Genomic DNA, 25,985 nt, shown 5'->3' with positions numbered 1-25,985 from the left:
TAATCCTCGTGTATATGAGACTACCTAATGAGACCACACTTCATAAAAATAAACTATATGTAGCTAGCCCCACCGTCGTGTGATTAGCCATGTCATTAGTAAACCTTTAATTTTTTATAGTCACTCTTCTTCTTTCAAAGTTAGACACGGTCTCCGAAACGTGGTCGATGTATTGACACACATAAAGGGTCGTCTAGAGTGAAGTCATGGCCTGGTGTGTTTCTATCAACCTGTGAGATATGTGTCGGCCTTTGTGTGTGTGTGTTTAGAAGCGTGTGTCCGCTTACAGAAATGAAAATCCTGGTTGGTAAGAGGGGGGGAAAAAAAGCATATACATATTTCTGTGTAATACAGTGGCACGTTTTATATCCACTTAGTTCAAGGGTGTATGTGTGATGACCTACCTGTGTACTGATAAAGGTCCCTATAGAGATAGTCTGTCTTTGCCAATCTCTAGCTGTACACGTTATTTGACCCAGATAAGAGGGTCTACTCGTGAAGGATTACAAACTAAAATACATAACATTTGGTTTATGGAGCTATTGTCTCAATGACCTGACGGGATTAGGCAATTTACTACACTCGTTTCATAATATAGATGAGGTATTTGCCCACCAGGATAACGCCATATTGAAACACACCATCAATGTAAGTGATTATTGTTATTATCGGCATACTCAGCTCTTTTTTATACGCGTTAGAAATAATGGCATATTCAGTTATCTGATTAGATATTACTAATATTAGACACACTCAAATTAACTAAGATCTAGTCTACATATTGGATCAAATGTGATAAAGAGATGTCAAACTATATATATATTTATAATATTACATTCATGGGCTACTAATAAGAGCGAGGGAATTGGGTTGACATCACAAAGCTTAACAGTCCTCAGTTGTTATTGGGAGTCTTATTGGCAATACCTGTATGGTTATATTAGTCTTGTCTTGGCAGAAGTAAGGTAAAATACACGTGAACTTCCGGTCTCTTTCCCCACCCCCACCCCTCTCTCTCTAATATAACATTTCTTATTCTCTCTCTCCTCTCTCTCGCTCTCTCTGTCACTAAAACATACCTTTCTTCGTATTCCTCTCCCCCCCTCTCTTTCACTTCCTTTCTTTCCCGCCCCTCTCTTCTGTTATTTGTTTCGTCTCGTTTAGTATTAGTTGTTTTGCACACTTTCTTATACTCTATAGCACTCTTTCTCTTATAATGTTCTATCTCCCTCTCTCTTTCTTGCACTTATTTTTTAGGTTCATTCTCTTTCGTCCATGTTCTATCTCCCTCCTCCCCCTCTCTCTCACTGCCTCTCTCTTTCTCTCTGCCATGCACTATTTCTTCTTGTAGGCCCTATATTAAATCTCATTCATAATTTCTCTTTACTATTATGTTTTAGTGATCCTCCTATATTAATCATGTAACTTAATACCCCTCTCAATAGATCTATAATAAACCTAATATAGGTTTTGAATATTATTCTTTAATTATTTTCATTTATTGAGCCTAGTGTCTAGGAAATACAGCGAACCAAAAATATATTTTTAAAGATTTATTTAATAAACACTAGAAGCTAACTAGCAAGGCCCCACTTCTAATTGAAAACTCAGAATGAATACGATCTGTAGTAATATATCTGCAGGTTAAAGGTTACCTGGCAGGTAAACCCTATCGATCAAAGTCACTAGTGCTGGTTAGTGGCTTGCTTTCATCATCCACTACCTTCATGGGGTTGTGACCTTACAGTGTGTTCATTACGAGAACTGTCAAGTCAAGACTTGCTAAAATTTGTGGTAGTTCCATCTAAGAGTTCAGAACAATTGGATAGTCCATTAGTCATTAGAAGAGACCATATAAGCAGGCCCGCCGTCAGACAACTGGGTACGTGTGGGCCCCTTTGCCTTACCCCCCCCCCCCATGCTAAATTACTTAATATTTGTATAAAAGATACATTTAAAAAGCGTCAAGTAGGGCCACCTTTCTGTTGAAGCCCTGGACTAGAACCCTCTTGTCCCCCCCCCATCGGCCTGCTTGGTATGAATCAAGAGTCCATTTTTTCATACATGAGGATGGGCTCACCATTAATTTTAGGAAAAAGAATTTCGGGGGGGGGGGGCAACATGATATGCCCTTGACATTTTCCAATGGCTGGTTGGTCATGCGGTTTGCGCGCTGGACTGTCGTTTGAACTTATCGATGGTCCAGGGTTCAAACCCTGCCCGCTCCCATCCCCCGTCGTCCTGCGGGAAGTTTGGACTAGGAAGTAAACTATCTTCAACTCTGAAGGAACATCCGAAACATGTAAAACATTTTACAAACAAACAAACATTTTGCTCATTTCGTTCCACTGACTCCAATAACGTTTTCTTGAATAATAAGTAATTCGTATAATAATTGTGCCATTTTGAAAGCGACGTTATCGAACTTGAATGTTGCTCTTTGTCTTGGATCACGTAACAGTTAATTCATGGCTAAAAAGGAAAAACTAATGTAAAAAAATGAGCTCAATGAAGAGCGAGTTCCCCTTCTTTTTTATATAGATTAGCTCGGGTATAGATGAATTGTCTGGTGGGGGGGGGGGGTAGCATACAGACGGCTGCCTGGTCGTGTGATATGCGCTCTGGACTGTCGTCTCGATGGTCTCGTGTTTGAACTCTCTCCGCCGCCCTCCCCCCTGCCGTCATGCGAGAGGTGTGGACTGGGATGAATTAGTCTTCAATTCTGAAGGAACATGCGAAACATGCAAAACAAACAAACTATAACATCATATAAAAAGTGATATTAGCATACAAACAGCAATAACAACATATAACTATTCTATGCTCTTTATAATGTGCAATAATTTCTCACGAATTTTTGTCCACGCTGCAGATTACGCTGACCCACAGACAAGTTTAAAAAATCTGAACATGGGACTGTCATTTTGTTTTTTTCATCACTTAGAAACCTCCTTTTGCATTTCATATTCTAGAATGAACAAATGTTAAGAAAAAAAATGCATGCACTCATTAAATATAAAGTGTTTAAACAAGACAAATGTGAGATCCACTATTTCAGATATTGTGCAATTTGACCTAAATGAAATACAGTTTCTTTTTACTCTGGGAGAATGTGAAGCGAATCTATTTGCCTTATCTGATAAAAGTTAACAGGTTAACATGGAGAAAAAAAAAGAGGGGGGGGGTACAGTTTTCAAAACAGAAAGTTTGTTGTTTGTCTGTCTTGTTCAACGTCTCAGCATGATGCATGTGTGGCCCTTCAGATAATGGACGAGACCAGTAAGGTGAATAGGGTTATTAACTTTCCACCAGTGGCGTACCGAGACTACTGACAGAGGCGGCCTTAGCAGTGCACGGAACCGTGGAGGAGTGTCATATAAGGGCCACGAATATTTTTACGATAGGCTGGTGGTGACAAAAGATAGTTTCTATCGCCCCCTCCCCCCCTTTTTTTAAGACCCGGGTACTGGGATCTCGCCACCACCTCAGGTCGCCATTAGTACCATCCGGTACGCCATTTAGTTCAAAAGTTTTAAGTGTGGAAAAAATGTAATATATATATAGTTTTAGCATAGATGGTACATATGTCTTTCCGTAACCAGAGAAATGATTAAAAAGTTACACATATGATGTTCTTTGATGTGTAACTTTGTCTAGAAATCCGATCCTTTAGTATTTTATACCTTGCTAAATCCGGGGAAAAGAGAGATGATCTTTGAGCTGGAAACATAACACCCTTGTAAACAATTGTTTATTGTTATGGTAAAGTTTTGATCAAGCGCCACATAACTAATCCAATATTACATAGTTTTGTATGTGTAAAATATTTGAAAAAATTAAAAAAAAATTTTTTTAATGCAGACAGAAGCTCGGAGACATTTTTTTAATGAAGTCAACTTTTATTGACAAATATCTGTAGACTTTCTCAATGTTTAGTGCGCGGTGGTTGAGGGTTAAAGCGCTTTGCTTCCGAAAAGTGCGGTATTCCGTTCGAATTCTGGTGAACTTAATGATTTTTAGGACACACCGACTCTATTGTAAATGAGTATTTCAAAGAACTAGAACACATTGAGGAATACTGTAAAGATAATTTTTTATTATTAAATGTAAAAAAACCCAAAGAAATGATAATCGATTTTCGTAGGGACAAGAAGGGAAATGATATTGTTTCTGTAGCTGGAGAGACTATTGAAATTGTGCAAACCTTTAAATACCTTGGTACTATCCTAGACAATAAACTAAATTTTACTGCAAATACTGATTATATCAGCAAAAAAGGGCAGCAAAGATTACGACTACTAAGAAAACTGTCCTCGTTTAATGTTAGCGAAAAGGCCTTGGCTATGTTTTATCACGCTCACATCTGCAATATTTTAAGTTTCAATATCACTGCCTGGTATGGCAATCTGAGCATTAAAAATAAAAATAAACTTAATAGAATCCTAAATGCTGCTGGCAAAATCATTGGCAAAAAACAAACCCCATTTGGGCAGTTGTTTGAGACAAACATCTATAAAAAAGCTAACAAGATCCTCGAAATAAAGAATCACCCTTTGTGTCAGGATTTTGTGATTTTACCATCACAAAAGAGATACAAGACACCGATAGCAAAGACAAACAGATACAAACACTCTTTTGTTCCCCTGGCAATCAAATCATTAAATAAGAACAATCTGGTATAAACTTTGTCACATGTAAATTATGAGTGAGTCTGGTGTGAATGTACACTTTGGTTTCTTATAGTTATAATGTTTTTTGTTTGGTGTAATGCACAAATTGTAAGACAAATTTCCTTACGGATAATAAAGATTATTATTATTATTATTATTATTATTATTATTGAATACATGACATTAGTTGTGGATGATAAAAGCGGTAGAGCGTTGTAATGGCCGCATGACACCCTCGTTAACTATCGGCCATGGAAACAGATGACCTTTGCAATAGGGATAGTTAACTTTTCTCCCCAATGTTTATAGTTCTATCCAAACTATAATTTTAAATACAAGATGTTTTTGAGTTATACTTAAAAGTCACTGAAACTCTGCAGTCGCCATTTATTTTCTTCACGTGTCTCTTCTGTCGTCACCTTTCTTCTCTTCCGGTTCCCGCCTTAACACTACCCTTAGTTCATGCTATTGCATTAGTCTAATACATAAAATACGGCCCTTGGGCCAGATCCGGCCGCGACGTGGTTTCATCCGGCCCCCCGAAACGTAAATACAAAGTTTAGAAAATCACACTTTAAAAAAAAAAAGTTTGAAAAATGTATCTTAATCTACGTTAGGGCCCTGACTTTTTCTCTGATGGATTGAAACCATAACATTTAAATTGTAGGTTTATGAAATTGGAGAGCGGAAGAAACTAAAACTGATATAGAATCTACCAGGAAAAGTGAACGGATCTTTACTTTTTTTTGTGGCACATGATAATAAACCAATATATTTGTTTTCTAAGATGTGTCTGTTATATAGCACAACAACATATAGACGGATTATGAAATATTCTTAGTTTGAGCTGCGAATTAAAGATGATTAAACTACTCCTGAAGGATCGATGGGAATATTTAACAATAAAAGACACGAAGATGAGTCTTATCTTATCTTTTACATAATACAGACGTTTCTTCAAAAAAGAAGCTGATTACGTCCTACGCGTCATGCATCTAGTCATGCATGTTAACCAATGACCTGAATTCTGGTAAAGCTATCTATAATGTAGCTCATTCTAAGTAGAGAAAAAAAAAGATGAGCCTGTCCTATCCCATTAATTAATGTAAGAACTAGACCCACAAGTTTCTCATAAAATTGTTTCAGGTCAATTTCATGTAGTTTTGTACATTTTTGGTCATGAGGCCCGCGACACGAGTGTCTGAAATGAAAATGGCCCGCATGTCAAATTGGGTTGGGCATCAATAATCTACACAGTTCCATAAGATTTGAAGAAAAGGGACATAAAAAAGTTTGTTAATGAATTCCTTTTTTTTTTTTTTTTGTTACCAATCAAAATGTTCATAGACGTTTATTTATTTCATTGTGTACTGAATACAAAGAAACTTTGGAGCCGAATCGACTTATCGGTCGAATGCGGTAATTCCCGATAAAGACGTTAAAAAAAAAAAAAAAGACATGAGCCAAATTTAATTTTAAGATGATTATATTTTTAAAAATAAAGTATACCGGTCAAAACATAATATTCACTGTATGGCCAATTAAGTAGTATTTTTTTCCCCAAAATACATCAACTGACAAATTAGTAAGAAAATCGTTAGAGCCGTTCTCAAACTTTAACGTTTACAGTACAAGCTAATAAAAAGAATTGTAAAAAAAAATAATATAATAAACCTGAAGACATTCACTTCCATGATTTGTTTCCTTTAGCCTAGCATTCAATATCTTATTGTCAGGCAAGATAAACAATCCAGAGTCTATATACTTTTAGTTAGCTATTCGCTTCTGAGATGCCGCCTCTATTAAAGTCCGTTATATCTAAAAATAGATTGCTGTTCTTGCTAAATATGGGGGCTGGTTGCTGAATGTTAAAACACTTGACTTCCGAACTGAGGGGTCTCGGTGAGGACTGGGATTTGAACTTCGGGACCTTTAGCACGTCCCGGAGTCCACCCATCTCTTATGGGTCTCCTGCTGGCATTAATTGGGAAAAGTAACGACCGTTGGTCGTTGTGCTGGCTACACGACACTCTCCCTTCCGTCGGCTTAATCGTAACACACACGATACACATACACACTCATAACCAGCGCCTTATGAATTAGACTTCTATGAACTTCTTGATGATGACATGATCTTGTAACACTTTAACCGACAGTGGCATGTAAGCGTACTAAATGTATTGTGGAAATGACAACAAAAGTTCACGAATGCAACCCCCTTGTACGTCTCTAGCACAAAGATTACAGGATTGCTTTTATAATTCTAGAAGAGTGTGCAAGCTGATAGTGATAAATGGAATTGTTAAAAAATGGACGAGTTTGAAGAGTTATTGACAAGAATAAATGCACACAATGGACCTCATTCACCAATCGTAAACAAACAACATTTAGCGACGTGATAATATTGATAAAACAATGAAAATTAAGTATCACAGCCTTTATGGATTGCGTAATTTGTATACAAGATACAGAGAACCACGTGGCAAAATGTTGTTTGTTTACGATTGGTGAATGAGGTCCATTCATTTTATTTGTAACCAATTTTGTAAATCTTTTTCAACTTCACTATAAGGCACTATGGCTGAGAGAGGTTACGGGTTCGAATCCTGGTGAAGACTGGGATTTTTAATTTCGGGATCCTTGGGCGCTCTGAGTCCTCCCAACTCTAATAGGTACCTGACATTAGATGGGGAAAAGTAAAGGTGGTTGTTCGTTGTGTTGGCCACATGACACCCTCGTTAACCGTGGGCTACAGAAACATGAACTCTACATCATCTGCCCTTTAGATCGCAAGGGAACTTTAATTTTTTCTTCAGATTCAAATTAGTGTCGCACACAGTTACATGATCTGGACATTGTTCAGTTAACATGTTTGGCTTATGTTTTATTGTAAGTTAAAGTAAAATCCGAATAATTTATTGTCAATCCAAATTAAAAGTGACAATACTCTACATTTATCGTGTTCTATTCAAAATTCGGATTCACTCGTTTTAGAAGTCTGTGGTCTTCGTTCTTTGTGACAAAACATTAATAAATGATCCCGTGCTGGCTACTTGCACATACGAACTATATTAGCGACGATGAATTCATTAACTCTTTCTCTCCGTAATTATTCTTCCATGTTCCAATAGAATTATTCATTTTCGTCATGTTTATTTAATTATTCTGTTCTAATTAAACGTCAATAATTTTTTTGTTTGTTATCAGAAAATATTATATTTTGCATAGAATTAACTCTTTCTCTCCTAACCGACGATACAAACGTTGATTCCATCAGAATGTGGTAAATAATTACGGAGAGAAAGAGATAAAGCTCTTTTTACACATTGCTAATTAATGTAAATAAAACTGAAAATTTATTTCATTTAATGACTTCAAATAGACGTTGGTATCGTCTATTAGGAAAGAAAGAGTTAATTCATGAACTGCTGCGGGTATACACCAAATGAACTTTCTAAATGGTCATGAGCCACTAGGGGAATCCAGGAAAAGGGGGGGGGGCGGTAGGGGCGATCACCTCCTCCCCCCCCCCCCACTCCAAAGTTCTGGATCCGCCAATGTCATGAACACTATACTATTTCTCGGTATTGTTGACTGCTTGACCGTGTTGCGCCGTCTAGACGAGGGGATCCGTTAACATCTATGTTTCTGTGTTCTTGTCATTGAAATAGCGACTGAATTTTAAAAATAAAATATTTGTAATATTTATTCAGAGGCGCAGATCTCACTGTAAGAGGGCTACTCGTGTATCTCAAGTCTAACGAAAACGCCTTTACCGTTGGCCCCATAAAATGTTAAATGTCTCTAGGCCTATTCGAGCCCTAAAGTGAATATTTAACATTGGTTTTGATCTCAAGTCAACTCTGGACGGCTGCCTGGCCGTGCCGCATACGCGCTGGACTGTCGTTCGGTTTCTCGATGGTCCCGAGTTCATACACTTTCCCCTTCCATCCCCCGTCGTCCTGCGGGAGGTTTCGACTAGGAAGTAGGTTATCTTCAACTCTGGATGAACATTGGACAAAATTAAAAACATTTTACAAACAAACAAACATTTTCAATTAGTAGGCCTATTGATACCAGTCCAACATTGGTAGGCCTATTGATACCAGTCCAACATTAGTAGGCCTATTGATACCAGTCCAACATTGGTAGGCCTATTGATACCAGTCCAACATTAGTAGGCCTATTGATACCAGTCCAACATTGGTAGGCCTATTGATACCAGTCCAACATTGGTAGGCCTATTGATACCAGTCCAACATTGGTAGGCCTATTGATACCAGTCCAACATTGGTAGGCCTATTGATACCAGTCCAACATTAGTAGGCCTATTGATACCAGTCCAACATTGGTAGGCCTATTGATACCAGTCCAACATTAGTAGGCCTATTGATACCAGTCCAACATTGGTAGGCCTATTGATACCAGTCCAACATTGGTATTTAGTTTTGATATCAATCAATTCCTTTCTGTTTCAGCCTATAAACTCTGTTGTCTTTGGATGTAGCCTCGTTTTAGTTTGAATGATAGAAATCTATCAGGATCAAAACACCGAGCGTGGCTGAAATGTATGATTAATAAAAAGGAGGCAAATCTATACGTGCTAGATAAAAAGCTTCAACCCTATGTCAGCTGTCTTTCAAGACATGAATGGCTGGCTGGTCTAGTGGTATGCACGCTTGACACTCGTCTCCACGGTCCCGGGTTTGAACCCTGCCCGCTGCCATCCCCCCACCGTCGTGCGGGAGGTTTGGATTAGGATGTAGTAAGACCATTCCTAATCATGTAAAACAATTTTAAAAACAAACAAGAGGCGGATTATAAAATGTATATCGCTCGTAAAGTGTGAAACAAATAATAAATAAATCAAATTGAATTCCAATACATTTTAAACTATATAAACAATGAATGAACTCGTCCACATAGTAGATACGTGATAAATGAGTGGCTTAATACAAATATCAACAGGAAAGACTTGTTTACGAACCCTGTGGCTGCTCTAGCTACATTCTTTAGGACAATTTAAACCATCAATCAGATCGTCCAGAAAGATTATTGCAGTAAACAGTGTAAAATGGACCACAATCCTTCAGATTTAGTTTTAAGCGATTGCTTTTAGTCTTCAGCAATACAAAATAAAATCGAAAAAAAAAAAGTTTCACTGGTTCTCAAACAGTTCACTGTGGTATATTAGTTTTTAGTTTCTAGACATTGTTATATCATTAGGTGTATAGTGCCTATAAGCATTCTACAGCCAATACATGCTTCCAATGGCATGCGATTTAAACAGTCTCTGACGACCAATTCAACTTCTGACCTCCACCTGAGGCTTAGAAATTGGGTCCAGCGGAACTCACTAAGAGGAGAAGGTCAAAGGCGCGTGACAGGCCACCTAATCCAGTAAGCTTCGGGCAGGAAATGCTTGATAACATTGGCTGGCTACCCCCCCCCCACCCAGGACAAAGGAAAACTCAGAATCCAAACTTCATCTGCCTTGCAAATTTACCCAGACTTGGTAAAGGCTTTGGGAGTCGACCCTTAGGCAGTTTGCTGCACACAGTGCTACACCCTGGTAGAGTCGGCGACGCCGCTGATCCCAAAATGTATCCGCGTCTGCTGTTCAGCCACATGGGCGGGTTGCTGTTTGGGCGGCAATGTTACTGTCATCGCTGTTGCCCATAGTCGGAAGCCACATGCCAAAGCTTTCAAAACGAGGTTAATATCAAATTAAGCCAGCCAGGAAAACTAGTGACGTGGCAGAATTTAAGTCATTGGTTAACATGCATGACGCGCAGGACGTAACCATCTTCTTTTTTTTTTTTTTTTTGAAGTAACGTCTGTATTCTATAAGATAAGAGAGGTTCTAGAACTTTTGAGTTCGTTGGTGTCTTTTGGTGATACACAAACACATACACGTCATAGGTCTTTACGATGTGGCAACTACTGGCAACGAGCTATTGGTTTCCACTGGCCACATGTTGCGACGTCGCAGGTCAGTGTTGAGGCCTTCTCGATGGTGCGAAGTCTTTACCAATGTAGTACGTCCTTTGTCAATGAAATTATACACACGGGATGATTCGCCTATATCAACTCACTCTGTCTGTCTGGTAAAAGTTTGAACATGTTTTTTCTTCCACCTCCCATTCTTGGATCAAGTTGAAATTTTGCATAATTATCTATAGTCGATTGCAATACACGAATCAATAAAAAAATTAACTAATTAATTAATCAATTAGTACTAGTTGATTTATTTTGTTTTATATAGCAGAAAGGGAGCTTAACCCTGCAATCTTGAGATAAATGGCAGTAATTGGCGGTTCTTTCCCTTAGATCAGCTATATTTATAAAAAGTATTCTTTTTTTTTCTTATGCTTGTTGTAATACTTAAACTACAGGAGGGGGATGGCCTATATAGTAACCTTGTAGAACACTACGAAATTATGTCTCTATCATAGGCTTTATTACACAAGAAGGACAAAACAGTTCATAATAACACAGCACACACACACAAGCTGACCTAGACACTAAACCAGGTTAACACACCAGTACAGATCAGTTCACAACAAGAAACATAAAATACACAACAGCCTAACAAAATACACAACAGCCTAACACTGCTTTCTTGAAAAAATAAAAGAGCTGTGAGATTTTAACAACAGAATATTTATATTTGATTGGAGTCACACCATTAGTAAAATCACTAAATATAGAGACACTTCAGGACAGAAGAATAAAAAAGTAAAGTGGCTATAACACATGAAACACTCAACCATTACTTACAAATAGAAAAACACAACCTAAAGAAAGCCCCAGAAAGACACGTTTCATATCTTATCTTATAAAATAAAGACGTTACTTCAAAAATGACGATGATTACGTCCTACGCGTAATGCATCTAATTGAGGGGACCATACAGAGGACGCATATTCTATTATTGGCCTAACCATAGACTATATATTACATATAGTCTATGGCCTAACCAAGGTTAAATACCATTTTAGTTTTATGTTCTAATTTGATTTATAGAAATTTGTTTTAATAAACCCTAATTCCATATGGCGATGATATGCTAAGACAAATTCGTACAACTGCTCCTTCTTCCATAGTAACATTAGAACATTGAATGGGTTGCCTGAATCAGCCAGGAAAACCAAAGACTTGGCAGAGTTTAAGTCTCTAACTAACATGCATGATTATTTTAACACGCAGATACGCGTAGGACATTATTATATTCTGTTTTTAAGTAATGTCTTTAACTTTAATATAATGACCCAGTCCCATGAGTACTTAGCCACCCGAGTACAGTATAACCTAGTTGTAGCCCTCGTTTATCTTGAGTTGTATTTTTATCCATATGTACATACGCCCAGAATGGTTTGAATCTGGGAAATGTACTTAGATCTAAGTCTGAGTTGCATAAATCGCATGGCTACCTATTCGAATCCCGACGTAGGCTAATAAATTTAATTTCATATGTGAACTGCTTTTTGCCGGGCGACTAATAGCATCGCTGAAAACTTATCCCAGATACTCTACATTTTTACAATGGATATAGGACCAGAGCAAAATCATACAAAAGCAATAGTCATCATTCTACAATATTAAAGGACTTCATGGGAAATGATATCGTTGAGAGCATTGAAGATGTCCACCAAGACCATTCATATTAGATTAGAGTCAAGCCTTACTGACGACTGTATGACTTCATTTGCTTATCTCTAAGTGCTTACATCAACGACTCTCAACTTTTTATATCAAATGCGTTTTCCTAATACCCCTTCTCTTTCCATACCGCCATTTCACAATGATAATTATCATCCATCACATTTTAAGTACCCATTCTCTCCCCCCCCCCTCCTCTTTTTTACTATTTTAAAACACACTTCGTACAAACCTTCCTGCCCAGAGCGACGTGTGTACTCAAAAGTTGGGAAACACTGGCTCGTACTTGAGTGCGAAATCGTTGAATAAGGGGCGGGCCAAAATGCTACTTTAATATAGAACAGGTATATTAGAGAGTCGCCAAAGTCGCCTTAGAAGTATATCAGACATTGGTTAGTGGATGTAGCTGTCCCTTAACCCAACTGCTTCTCCGATTATGTACCTGTCTAATATGTATTGGTTAGGCCAATAATAGAATATGCATCCTCCGTTTGGGACCCCTCAACTCAAGAAAACATTAAGAAACTGGAACAGACACAAAATAGAGCAGTGAGATTCATAACAAACGAATATTCACATTTGACTAGAGTAACACCTTTAGTAAAATCACTAAATTTAGAAAGCCTTCGGGACAGAAGACTCAAAAGTAAAGTAGCAATTATACATAAAACACTGAACCATAATCTTCAAATACAAAAACAAAATTTAATAAAATACTCTGAAAGACACAAAGATAAAGGCACATTCCTCGTCCCATATGGTAGGACAAATTTGTACAAATACTCCTTCTTCCCTAGCGCTATTGGAGCATGGAATGGGTTGCCTGAGCTAGCCAGGAAAACCAGTGACTTGGCAGAGTTTAGGTCATTGGTTAATATGCATGACTGTCAATGACTGAATGCATGACGCGTAAGACGTAATCATCTTCTTTTTTGAAGTAACGTCTGTATTATATAAGATAAGATAATATATCGGCGTGTCCCTTTATAAGGAAACATTCACTCGCCTAGCAATCTCCATTTGTTACATTGGTTTTGTCTCTATTGTATATGGTCTGACGTCTACATTCACTCGCCTAGCTATCTCCATTTGTTACATTGGTTTTGTCTAGATTGTATATGGTCTGACGTCTACATTCACTCGCCTAGCAATCTCCATTTGTTACATTGGTTTTGTCTAGATTGTATATGGTCTGACGCCTACATTCACTCGCCTAACAATCTCCATTTCTTACATTGGTTTTGTCTAGATTGTATATGGTCTGACGTCTACATTCACTTGCCTAGCAATCTCCATTTGTTACATTGGTTTTGTCTAGATTGTATTTGGTCTGACGTCTACATTCACTCGCCTAGCAATCTCCATTTGTTACATTGGTTTTGTCTAGATTGTATTTGGTCTGTCGTCTACATTCACTCGCCTAGCAATCTCCATTTGTTACATTGGTTTTGTCTAGATTGTATATGGTCTGACGTCTACATTCACTGGCCTAGCAATCTCCATTTGTTATATTGGTTTTGTCTAGATTGTATATGGTCTGACGTCTACATTCACTCGCCTAGCAATCTCCATTTGTTACATTGGTTTTGTCTAGATTGTATATGGTCTGACGTCTACATTCACTGGCCTAGCAATCTCCATTTGTTACATTGGTTTTGTCTAGATTGTATATGGTCTGACGTCTACATTCACTCGCCTAGCAATCTCCATTTATTACATTGGTTTTGTCTAGATTGTATATGGTCTGACGTCTACATTCACTCGCCTAGCAATCTCCATTTGTTACATTGGTTTTGTCTAGATTGTATATGGTCTGACGTCTACATTCACTCGCCTAGCAATCTCCATTTGTTACATTGGTTTTGTCTCTATTGTATATGGTCTGACGTCTACATTCACTGGCCTAGCAATCTCCATTTGTTATATTGGTTTTGTCTAGATTGTATATGGTCTGACGTCTACATTCACTGGCCTAGCAATCTCCATTTGTTACATTGGTTTTGTCTAGATTGTATTTGGTCTGACGTCTACATTCACTGGCCTAGCAATCTCCATTTGTTACATTGGTTTTGTCTAGATTGTTTTTGGTCTGACGTCTACATTCACTCGCCTAGCAATCTCCATTTGTTACATTGGTTTTGTCTAGATTGTATATGGTCTGACGTCTACATTCACTGGCCTAGCAATCTCCATTTGTTATATTGGTTTTGTCTCTATTGTATATGGTCTGACGTCTACATTCACTCGCCTAGCAATCTCCATTTGTTACATTGGTTTTGTCTAGATTGTATATGGTCTGACGTCTACATTCACTGGCCTAGCAATCTCCATTTGTTACATTGGTTTTGTCTAGATTGTATATGGTCTGACGTCTACATTCACTCGCCTAGCAATCTCCATTTGTTACATTGGTTTTGTCTAGATTGTATATGGTCTGACGTCTACATTCACTCGCCTAGCAATCTCCATTTGTTACATTGGTTTTGTCTAGATTGTATATGGTCTGACGTCTACATTCACTCGCCTAGCAATCTCCATTTGTTACATTGGTTTTGTCTCTATTGTATATGGTCTGACGTCTACATTCACTGGCCTAGCAATCTCCATTTGTTATATTGGTTTTGTCTAGATTGTATATGGTCTGACGTCTACATTCACTGGCCTAGCAATCTCCATTTGTTACATTGGTTTTGTCTCTATTGTATATGGTCTGACGTCTACATTCACTCACCTAGCAATCTCCATTTGTTACATTGGTTTTGTCTAGATTGTATATGGTCTGACGTCTACATTCACTTGCCTAGCAATCTCCATTTGTTATATTGGTTTTGTCTAGATTGTATATGGTCTGACGTCTACATTCACTGGCCTAGCAATCTCCATTTGTTATATTGGTTTTGTCTAGATTGTATTTGGTCTGACGTCTACATTCACTGGCCTAGCAATCTCCATTTGTTACATTGATTTTGTCTCTATTGTGTATGGTCTGACGTCTACATTCACTTGCCTAGCAATCTTCATTTGTTACATTGGTTTTGTCTCTATTGTATATGGTCTGACGTCTACATTCACTTGCCTAGCAATCTCCATTTGTTACATTGGTTTTGTCTCTATTGTATATGGTCTGACGCCTACATTCACTCGCCTAGCAATCTCCATTTGTTACATTGGTTTTGTCTCTATTATATATGGTCTGACGTCTACATTCACTCGCCTAGCAATCTCCATTTGTTACATTGGTTTTGTCTCTATTGTATATGGTCTGACGTCTACACTCACTTGCCTAGCAATCTCCATTTGTTACATTGGTTTTGTCTCTATTATATATGGTCTGACGTCTACATTCACTCGCCTAGCAATCTCCATTTGTTACATTGGTTTTGTCTAGATTGTATATGGTCTGACGTCTACATTCACTGGCCTAGCAATCTCCATTTGTTACATTGGTTTTGTCTAGATTGTATATGGTCTGACGTCTACATTCACTCGCCTAGCAATCTCCATTTATTACATTGGTTTTGTCTCTATTGTATATGGTCTGACGTCTACATTCACTCACCTAGCAATCTCCATTTGTTACATTGGTTTTGTCTAGATTGTATATGGTCTGACGTCTACATTCACTTGCCTAGCAATCTCCATTTGTTATATTGGTTTTGTCTAGATTGTATATGGTCTGACGTCTACATTCACTGGCCTAGCAATCTCCATTTGTTATATTGGTTTTGTCTAGATTGTATTTGGTCTGACGTCTACATTCACTGGCCTAGCAATCTCCATTTGTTACATTGATTTTGTCTCTATTGTGTATGGTCTGACGTCTACATTCACTTGCCTAGCAATCTTCATTTGTTACATTGGTTTTGTCTCTATTGTATATGGTCTGACGTCTACATTCACTTGCCTAGCAATCTCCATTTGTTACATTGGTTTTGTCTCTATTGTATATGGTCTGACGCCTACATTCACTCGCCTAGCAATCTCCATTTGTTACATTGGTTTTGTCTCTATTATATATGGTCTGACGTCTACATTCACTCGCCTAGCAATCTCCATTTGTTACATTGGTTTTGTCTCTATTGTATATGGTCTGACGTCTACACTCACTTGCCTAGCAATCTCCATTTGTTACATTGGTTTTGTCTCTATTGTTTATGGTCTGACGTCTACATTGACTCGCCTAGCAATCTCCATTTGTTACATTGGTTTTGTCTAGATTGTATATGCTCTGACGTCTACATTCACTGGCCTAGCAATCTCCATTTGTTACATTGGTTTTGTCTCTATTGTATATGGTCTGACGTCTACATTCACTCACCTAGCAATCTCCATTTGTTACATTGGTTTTGTCTAGATTGTATATGGTCTGACGTCTACATTCACTGGCCTAGCAATCTCCATTTGTTACATTGGTTTTGTCTAGATTGTATATGGTCTGATGTCTACATTGACTCGTCTATCTTAAATTCAATCTGGTGTTTATGCTTTATTTTGGTATACATTTAGTACATTTTTTTTACATATTCTTAGTAAAGTTAGTATATCTTTTGTACAAACAGAAATACACTGCGTTGCCCTTGTTTATTTGAAAAGATTTTTTTAAAAGCCTGTATTCTTGAATTAAAAACCTTTATTTAGCCTCCTCCCTAGGTGTCGACGGAGTTCTAATATTCTAAACGGCACCACAGTGGCGTAGCTAGGATGGTGGTCCAAATAAATGTCCAAAAATTGTGTTTACATTAAATATTAAGCCAATGCCATGTTATCTTGCTATTCGTTTGCTATGTAAATTAGTGACCATGTTGCATGTATTCCACACCTTAGACTTTATTATTTTTTTATTAAGTACATTATCTCATGTCATGATGTCGAATGTCAAAATGCAGGGGTCCCTAAAGAGGCCAAGCCTTCCAGACCACCAAATCTCTTTGCAACGCCACTGCGGCACCATCAACGAATTAAGGAATATTTAAGTCAAATAGCATCAAGATTGGTCAAATTACTAACCTATAGCATACATACATACATACAGAACGATTACTAACCGCTTTATATATTGGATCTAGAAGATATTCTATTGTTTGTACCACTTTGTCTATATGACATTTAAATAACATTTAATTTAGCTTAATAGTTTGATGAATAATTACTTAGCTTTTCTAACTACTTCTTTCTCTTTTTTTTAAATAGCCAGGCAGAGCAGTGCAAAAATAGCAACCTCGGTCTCCCACTTATGCATGATTATGGTCAGCCATGACGTATAAAAGGGGACGACATTAATCTGAAATGAAGCACGACTTGAAGAAAATTAAAGGTACATTGTAAAAAAAAGACTTTCCTGCCTGCCAAATAAATAACCTGGTAGAGTATGGATAGCACCGGTACATCATTGCCTGCCAACCTCACTAACCTGACCACTTTCACCACGGGCAGCGAAACGACGCTTGGAAACGCGTCTATAATGACGTCACCGTCTCATCATACGTCAGGTGAGTACTTTTGGAACACAACAGGGTATGATACCACAGGATTACTTTCCCACAAAGTTATCGGAAACAATATCACTGTAACAACCGCTTGAAACGACTTGTCAGATTAAATTTGTTATAGGAAAAATATGAAGTTAGTCAGATATGGCGCCTCATCGAGACCATTCGTTTTGATAGACCTCAACACTGACCTGCGAAAAGTCGTAGTCAGTGGGCAGTGGAGACCAATAACTCCTTGCCACGCACTACAGACCTGTGACGTGGCAAAGAGCTATTGGTCTCCACTGCCCACAGGTTGCGACCTTGCAGGTCAAGTGTTTAGGCTTCTGTAACGATTGGTCTCGGCCTAATTCGTTTGTAGTGCAGTCCAGTATCAACTATAAACTCTCTCTACAACATTCTCACCCCCCTCCCCAACATCTCAACACTCTGCGTCTCAATGGTCAAGACATCTCCATGCTGGACATATCCACATCTCCATGCTGGACATATCCACATCTCCATGCTGGACATATCCACATCTCCATGCTGGACATATCCACATCTCCATGCTGGACATATCCACATCTCCATGCTGGACATATCCACATCTCCATGCTGGACATATCCACATCTCCATGATGGACATATCCACATCTCCATGATGGACACACATAGGTACACCAATAAGCCAAACAGTTTCATACTATTCCCAATAATAATAAGGATTGTCTTCGAGTCCGAAGATTAATCAGGAATGCAGTATTTTCCGTGGATACGCAGCCCCAGCTGTGACCTACATATTTTGCCACATCCATGTCAAGCACAACCCTTGTCCGCCGATGGTCGAATAAGATTTTCTTTTCGCAGTCTACGTCTGTCCTCTGCAGCGGATTTTCTTTCGGTCTCAAATGTGTACCCCGCGGCCTTTGTAAGTGACCTCCAGCTGTCTCGTTCTGAAGCCGCATGCAACCAGGTGCTCTCTTCTATGTCAGTCAAGGCAAGTTGGCGCCTAAGCTGGTCTTTTAAGTGTTTCCGTGGGGCACCTCACGTTCACCACCTTTTAGCTCACCAAAAAAAGACTGCTATTGGCTTACGTTCGTTCCCCATGCCATACCTAAAACATCCATAAAGATACATCGGATAACAAATACATAAATAAATAAACTACGCTGAACTTGATATATGCGTATAGGTAGGCCCTACCTACATCAATAATTGTAATAGTGTTTTCATTTTTTTCTTTCTTTTGCCCGCTCACTACACAGCAACCTCATTGATAAAAAAAAATCTAGCATTGTTACAACAACTAAAAGCAATTAACTTTATTAACAAACTACGAGCCGTATATGTTTGTTTGTAAAATGTTTTACATGATTCGGATGTTTCTTCAGAGTTGAAGATAGTTTACTTCCTAGTCCAAACCTCCCGCAGGACGACGGGGGATGGGAGCGGGCAGGGTTTGAACCCTCGACCGTCGATAAATCCGAACGACAGTCCAGCGCGCAAACCGCACGACCAGGCAGCCATCCGAGATCCTGCATCTCTCTAACACCCCCCAGACCTTCAAATATAAACTACCAGACTCACTAACAAATCCTGCTTATCAACAACTGTTATTAATCCCGCTTATCAGTGTCTCCGTGGTGAGCATATATCTGTACAGATTCATGATTATCCCATTATTTTTTGAAGCTACTAACTGCATCGCTTGTTTATATTTTCAGGCGCCGATGAGAACGTCGCTGGGAAAGCCATCGCTGTTATTATCACGCTGGCTGCTGTAGCAGTTCTAGCTGTCCTGGGATACTGTTATCTCAAGAGAAGCGGGTAAGTCTGAACACATCGGTGTAGTGAGTTAGCAAAGAATATGAAATTCAGGTGAAGGGGGTAGGTGAATACTCTCACGAGCACTGATTTAATACCACTGACTCCAGGTTTAATCATGCAGTGTGTCCATGTAGTTGAGTCCATATTAATCTGTAGGTTCTGTAACTAGACTCTATATGTTTAGTTGGTCATTGCCAGCCCGGGTATGCTATTCTGCCTCAACGTGGCACTCGGGTGGAAACGATCGCTTGAGGAAGTGATTAGTCTAAATAAATAGCAAAACAAAACTCCTGTGGGAGTGTTCAAGGGAATGCGAGAGCTTTCCCATCGCACGGGTGCGGAGTTGAAAGAGAGCTTTCATGTCCCTGTCAATAATCCATGCGCCGTTCCTCAAGGGACCGTTACATTAATGGCGAGTCCAGCACGGTTAGCTTGGTACAACATAGAAAAATGGCGGGGTTCCCGGTGTGCTCGGCCATCGGCCATGTCTTCTAGTCCATGCGCCCGGAATGCCGGATACGTCGGAAATAGCAATGTTTTAGATAGGCATTGACTTGGACATCTTCCAGACAGAACGGTTGGTTCAAGCAGGTTTACACGCCTGTAGTTCGAAGAGCCTTCGGCTCAACTCTTTTGACAATCAAACGGTTATTGTCAGAGACCTATAGTTAGGCATTAATTTTTTTCTAATCCATGTGAGTTGCTTTGTAAAATGTAGTTTCTCGTGTCATGTGGATATGAAGGATGAAAAGACATACGGCGAAATAATTGAGGGCAGATAAGCCACCTTGCCTTGTGATTTTTTTTTTTAACATAAGACCTTTCTTCGAGTTCGAAGATTATGGGAGAGTAGGGGTCTACAGTATTTCATGTGGTTACAAAGTCCCAGCTGCGAGCTACATATTTTGCAACAGCCAGCGCGGACATATCCGTTGTCCTGCAGAGGTCGCTTGGTTCTACGTCTGTCATCGGCAATGGATTTTCTTTTGTGTATCCCTCGGCTTTATTAAGAAAGCTCAAGCTGTCTCGTTCGGAAACCGGCTACTGCCAAGAGCTCACTTCTATGGCAATTAAAGCAAGTTGGCGCCTAGGCTGGTCTTGAAAGCATTCTTGGGGCACCTCTGCTACGCCGACCACTTTTCGTCTCACCAAAAGATTGCCTTTGGGATAGGGTCATCTCCCATTGAGATATGCATTGTGGGTGTGATTGGGAGCTAGGCTAAATTAGGTTATAATTAAAATGTTTGATTGATTTTTTTACGTATACATAGTTTTAATTTGATGAATCCAAATATGTCTGTGGCATTTTACGTCTCGCGAGACGATCTTTTCCCTTTGCAACTTCTTGTGTGACTAAAGAGGCCAATCCTTGATACACAGCTGCGATCACAGGTTGGGCATATAAAATCACCAGGCGCCATTGCATTTTCACCCTTCTTTCTGCTTCTGTTGTGTATGACATCTGCAATCTGTGACCCTTCCTTTATGCTCTCTCTCCATGTGGATCTGTCCAGTGCCACCTCTTCCCAGTTGCCAGTGTCGATTTTGAAGAGCTTCATGTCGCGTTTGCCTACATCCGTATAACGTAAAAGTGTAATCTAGTAATCTAGTAATGCCTTTACAGACACACACAGACACAGTAAAAGACATTTGAGAACACGCTCACGCACCAGTCAAGCTGTGATTTATTCTAACAATGTGAAACCATGGCTGGGTTTGTTTATTTTCACTTGATTTATCTGCGCCTATCGATCTTGAAGCCTTTCATCTAAGACAAGATCTATTATGTTCCAGCTCCTTGGCATAGAGGACTTCTCTGTTTGTTTCCGACTTCTCTGTTCAGGTCATGACACCCTAGGCCCTAGACTGTCATAAAATAAACACGTCTCTAATACAAGAAGGCCCCTAATTTTGTGTGTGTGTGCGTGCGCGCGCTCTTTCACACTTTCTTTTGTGTCTTCATATTTAAAAAAAATAAAAAGTTACATTACGGTGTTTTTTTTTACGTAGTTTATTTCAACTAGCTCCGTCTGTCTCTCTGTCTGTCTGCTAAAAAGTTTGTACACATTATATTCCCACTTCCCGTTCTTGGATCAAGTTGAAACTTTGCACATTTATTTATTGTCACTAACAACACACGAATAAATCACCTCATTAACAATTGAATTGATAAATTAGTGGTAATTAAAACTTTAGTTTGATATTGATCAAGGAAAATAAATATTACCGTATTAATTGACATAGCTATAAAAATACAGTCTTTTCCTTTATATATATTTTTTTAAGGTTTTACTCTTGTTTTGTCATTAGAAAATGCATTCTTAGAGTTATTTATATCAACGAAAGAAGAGGCGCGATGGCTGAGCGGTAAAGCGCTTAGCTTATGAACCGGGGGTCTGGTAAAAAGTTTGAACATATTTTTTCTCCTATTTCCCATTCTTGGACCAAATCAAAACACGAATTGATAAAAAAAATTAGCCAGTTAGTTAATTAAGTATTGGGGATTAATTATTTTGTTTAATATCCAAATAAGTGGAATAATTTCTACTTAATGGGAGATGTGGATGTACATATGGATTTAATCCCCTTATTACGTTTTACCGTGTTTGTTTCCTCCCACTTCCCATTCTCGGCTCAAGTATAAATTTGGCAAAATTATTCATAGTCGATGGCAATACATGAATCAATCAAAAAATTAAACAATTAGTTTTGTTTAGTTTAGTACTAATTTATTAATTTTGCTTTATATAGCAGAAAGGTAGATAAACCCTATTTTCAGAAAAAATGGCAGTGATTAGCGGTTCTTTCCCTTCTTAGATAAGCTTTGTTGCTTTTTTTCTTCAAAATAATCTTTTTTTTTTCTTTTGCGTGTTTCTTTCCTTTTAGTAAACTGGCCAGGCTATCGTGCTACAAATATCAAAGAACCAGAAGGTCTTCCACTTCCAGCAGCAGAAGAGCCCTAGATGAGAACGATGTGATGGATCCCCCTGTGCCAAAGCAGGCCCAGGACGACATGTTCACCATCGAAGAGTACGACGACGCCCACGAGGAAGTGGCCAACAAGGAAGAGTACTTCTACGATGAGGTGTTTGGCCAGTCCGAGTTTGAGGACGAGGCCACCAACACGGCCATGCGGGAGCTGTACAGCACGCGAGAGTCTGGCGGGGAGAATGACGAGGAGATGCTTGACCTGGACTTCGAGACTCTAGGCATCAAGATTGATAAAATGGACTCGCTAAGGAAAAGTGGGAAGTAACTCTTGTGGGCGGACCATAGAATGTATTTACACAGGTTGCTGCCCTTTAATGGTGTGATAAACATGCCACCGCCAGTGCGTGCATAATTGTGATCAGGAGATTCTCATAAGTTCAAAGGTCATATTCGTGTGATACAAGTTAATAACCTCGAATCACTTAAGAAATTCATACAGCTTTGTGATAAAAAGGTATATAAGACACGAGCTTTGTTGCAATGACAGTATGTGTGGTATTCGAATTCATTCGATGACCCTTATAGCTTGTATGTTATAAGTGTATAAAGTGAACCAAATTTTAATAATTTCAAATTGACGTCAAAAAAAAAAAAAAGGGGCACAACTTAAGTATTCTTTTTCTGATTATGGCTCTTTGAAATTCCTGATAATTTATTATTTCTTCATTTAAAAAAAAGTGTATATTTTATTACTATAACATTCTTTCAATAATTCCTAACAAAACTCTCATGATGTATGATACTACTAATACTCGACTGCCTACCAATCTAGCGATGATGTAAGCTATCAACATGTCATATATATGTAATTGGTAACACGTCTTTAAATTACTGTTTACAAAGGAGCCGGCTGGCAGTGGTCACTAACGTTCCATGTAAAGTATCCTGGCCGGCCCCCAGCCCACCTGACCTGGACTAAGGAGGCTGCAAGTGTTGACTTTTACAATGGAGCAACGAAGTATATATGACTGCATTCATTGCTTTTTTATATCTCTATGTCTATTTATAAGAATCTGTTTGCATATGGAATTTAGGACCCAATGAGATTTTATTTCTTCATGGACACTGCCAAATAACAATATTTGATTAACAGTCTTTAAAAAAGTAGGCTGCTAAAAGCCTCCCGTGATGAAGGCCTAGGGTGATTTGATTTCAGCCCTTTGTACTTGTCAAATTGTTAAGACTGTCTCCAGCAAAAAACAAAAACAGCATCAGTGTTTCTTCTGTATTCCAAGTCTTAAGACAAAGCAAAAAACAAGTTAAAATTATTTCACACCATTCCACCACTTTTGATCCAAAAGGTTAAACTGCTAAGGCGTTAAAAAATTACAAGATTACTACTGCCTAAAAATGCATAATTGCCCATTTTATTAAACCATTGCTTACTCCAGTGCACAGTAGCCTACTTGCCTACTTGCAAAAAGGATAGAAGGGATAAAATGTCCTCCCTAACAAAAGCATAGGTGCTGACCAAGAAATAGACAGCAAGAAGAGTTGACATTTTTCAACGTTTTGCGATAGGATCTTCAGATTTTGATTTTTAATTGGACACATGAATACTCGAAACAAATTCAAACAACAAACTAGCCAGACTGTTAGACATTTATTTGTTTGGATCCAAGAGCAGACTTTTCGAATCTTGTGGCTCTGTTCAAAAAGACAATAGAAACAACATAACAGGCTTTTTGTATATCATTTCAAAATTTCACTAAGGCCCGTACCTCAGCGTTGTTGACTACTTTGTTTTGCAATTTGTACACCCTTACATTAACATATTGTGTTAAGAAGCAAGAAGAGAAGACATTGCAATAGCATACTAGATGTTCTAACATTACCATGGTATGCTGCTTTTAAAATATCCATCTTGGATCAAATGTGTTTTTTTGTTTACTTTGGAATATTTGAATCAGTCAAGCAACGACTAGTTATAATGTAGTATTTGGGAGCAAGGTGTATTTATGAATTGTGTAAGAGATTATTGTTGCATAGGCGTACTTTCAATCATTTGTATTTATTATCAATACGTGAAGTTCATTCATCTCATTACTCATTGAGAATGTTATGTTGTAGCCTATCAGGATAAAACGTATATGTGAGAACTCTTGTTGGTCTGGTCCACTTTGTTTTTATGGAATGATCTACTGCATTTGATAAATTTTATTAATTATAAGAACAGTTCAACCTAGAGGCGTAAATTTAGTTGTATTTTACAAACAGCTAATTCAACCTAAACTGATGGTGTTAATAAATACACACACACACACACACATTTAAATACAAGCTTGAAATCCTATTTTATGACCATAATAAGCTTAAATAAGCTACAGGCTTTGACTATTTGTGTAGAAATACATAAATATAGATTAAATCACGAGATGTAAAAGTTCTTTTCAATGTAGGCCTATCTTTCAAATCAAATCTAATCAGTGTCACCATTTAGAATTCACAAGTGGCTCCGTCTCACGATCTCAGTCTGTGGCACCATTTTATCATCCGTTTCCCTCATTTATACCCAGCGTATGCAATAGCATCATAGTCTTACATCAGTCAAGACACACACGCACACAGACCAATACCATTTTGGTTAATTTCTTTCCTCCTTTTTTCCCCTCATAACATCCTGGAATTTTATTGGGTGTCAAAATCATCCCTAGCATTAAAATGTAATCTGGGCCACTAATTGTGTGCCTTATAATAAGCATTCATTTGTAATTATCTACGTATGTACATTTCCCTGAAAAATGAACACTCGCATCAATGACTAAAACTTGTACATATGTGAAATTGTACAAAGCAGTTCATCAATAATACTGCACCCTCTGTTTCTATGGCCCACGGATACCGAGGGTGTCATGTGACCAGCACAACGACCAACCCTAACTAATGTCCTGTACCCATTAGAGCTGTGTGGACTCAGGGGCGCCCTAAAGATCCCTAAATTAAAAATCCCAGTCTTCACCAGGATTCGAACCCGGCACCCCGACGGTTTTGAAGCCAAGCACTTTAACACTCAGCCACCGCGCCTCCTGCACCTTGCGGTATCATACACTAAAATTCGTACCGTATTGTTCCATCATTAATTAAAGACAACGTGTTGGCTAGTTTTACACTGTAGTGACTGTACATTCTACAAAGAAAAGGCTCTTCAATTCAGATCATAGGCCCGATATTTTTTTACGGGCGCTACTATCATTTAAAGCAAAAAAAGGCGGCCGACCCAATAGCCTGCTGGGTGTCAGTCCATCGGGTTTTGCCAGAATACTCATATAGCCAGCCCTGCATGCAGAAAACATATATATATATATATATGTTTTCTGCATGCAGGGCTGGCTATATGAGTATATATATATGGGGGGGGGGGAAG

The 25,985-nt window shown here is 38.5% G+C and overlaps 1 protein-coding gene across 2 annotated transcripts; it reads left to right on the top strand.

Moving 5' to 3' along the window:
• The first annotated feature begins 209 nt into the window (after positions 1 to 209).
• LOC106055797 (uncharacterized) lies at positions 210 to 24,031 on the top strand. Of its 2 annotated transcripts, none has more exons than XM_056012513.1 (4): positions 210 to 648; positions 17,527 to 17,821; positions 19,528 to 19,630; positions 22,517 to 24,031. In XM_056012513.1, the coding sequence occupies exons 2-4, from the start codon at positions 17,701 to 17,703 to the stop codon at positions 22,884 to 22,886; spliced, it is 594 nt and encodes a 197-aa protein (XP_055868488.1). In that variant the 5' UTR covers positions 210 to 648; positions 17,527 to 17,700; the 3' UTR covers positions 22,887 to 24,031. The 2 variants fall into 2 exon arrangements, with proteins under 2 accessions (XP_055868488.1, XP_055868487.1); XM_056012512.1 differs by having other exon boundaries at positions 17,523 to 17,821.
• The last annotated feature ends 1,954 nt before the right edge of the window (positions 24,032 to 25,985 follow it).

Source organism: Biomphalaria glabrata, chromosome 15 (assembly GCF_947242115.1).
Source record: "Biomphalaria glabrata chromosome 15, xgBioGlab47.1, whole genome shotgun sequence".
Classification (NCBI taxonomy): domain Eukaryota; kingdom Metazoa; phylum Mollusca; class Gastropoda; family Planorbidae; genus Biomphalaria; species Biomphalaria glabrata.
This window is presented reverse-complemented; position numbering and strand designations above follow the sequence as displayed.

Bases quoted from the DNA above. Each gene is read 5' to 3' on its own strand.
- LOC106055797 (XM_056012513.1), top strand. From the start codon at position 17,701: ATGGATAGCACCGGTACATCATTGCCTGCCAACCTCACTAACCTGACC. The intron at 17,822-19,527 runs GTGAGTACTTTT...TTATATTTTCAG, and splicing joins ACCGTCTCATCATACGTCAG to GCGCCGATGAGAACGTCGCT. The intron at 19,631-22,516 runs GTAAGTCTGAAC...CTTTCCTTTTAG, and splicing joins TGTTATCTCAAGAGAAGCGG to TAAACTGGCCAGGCTATCGT.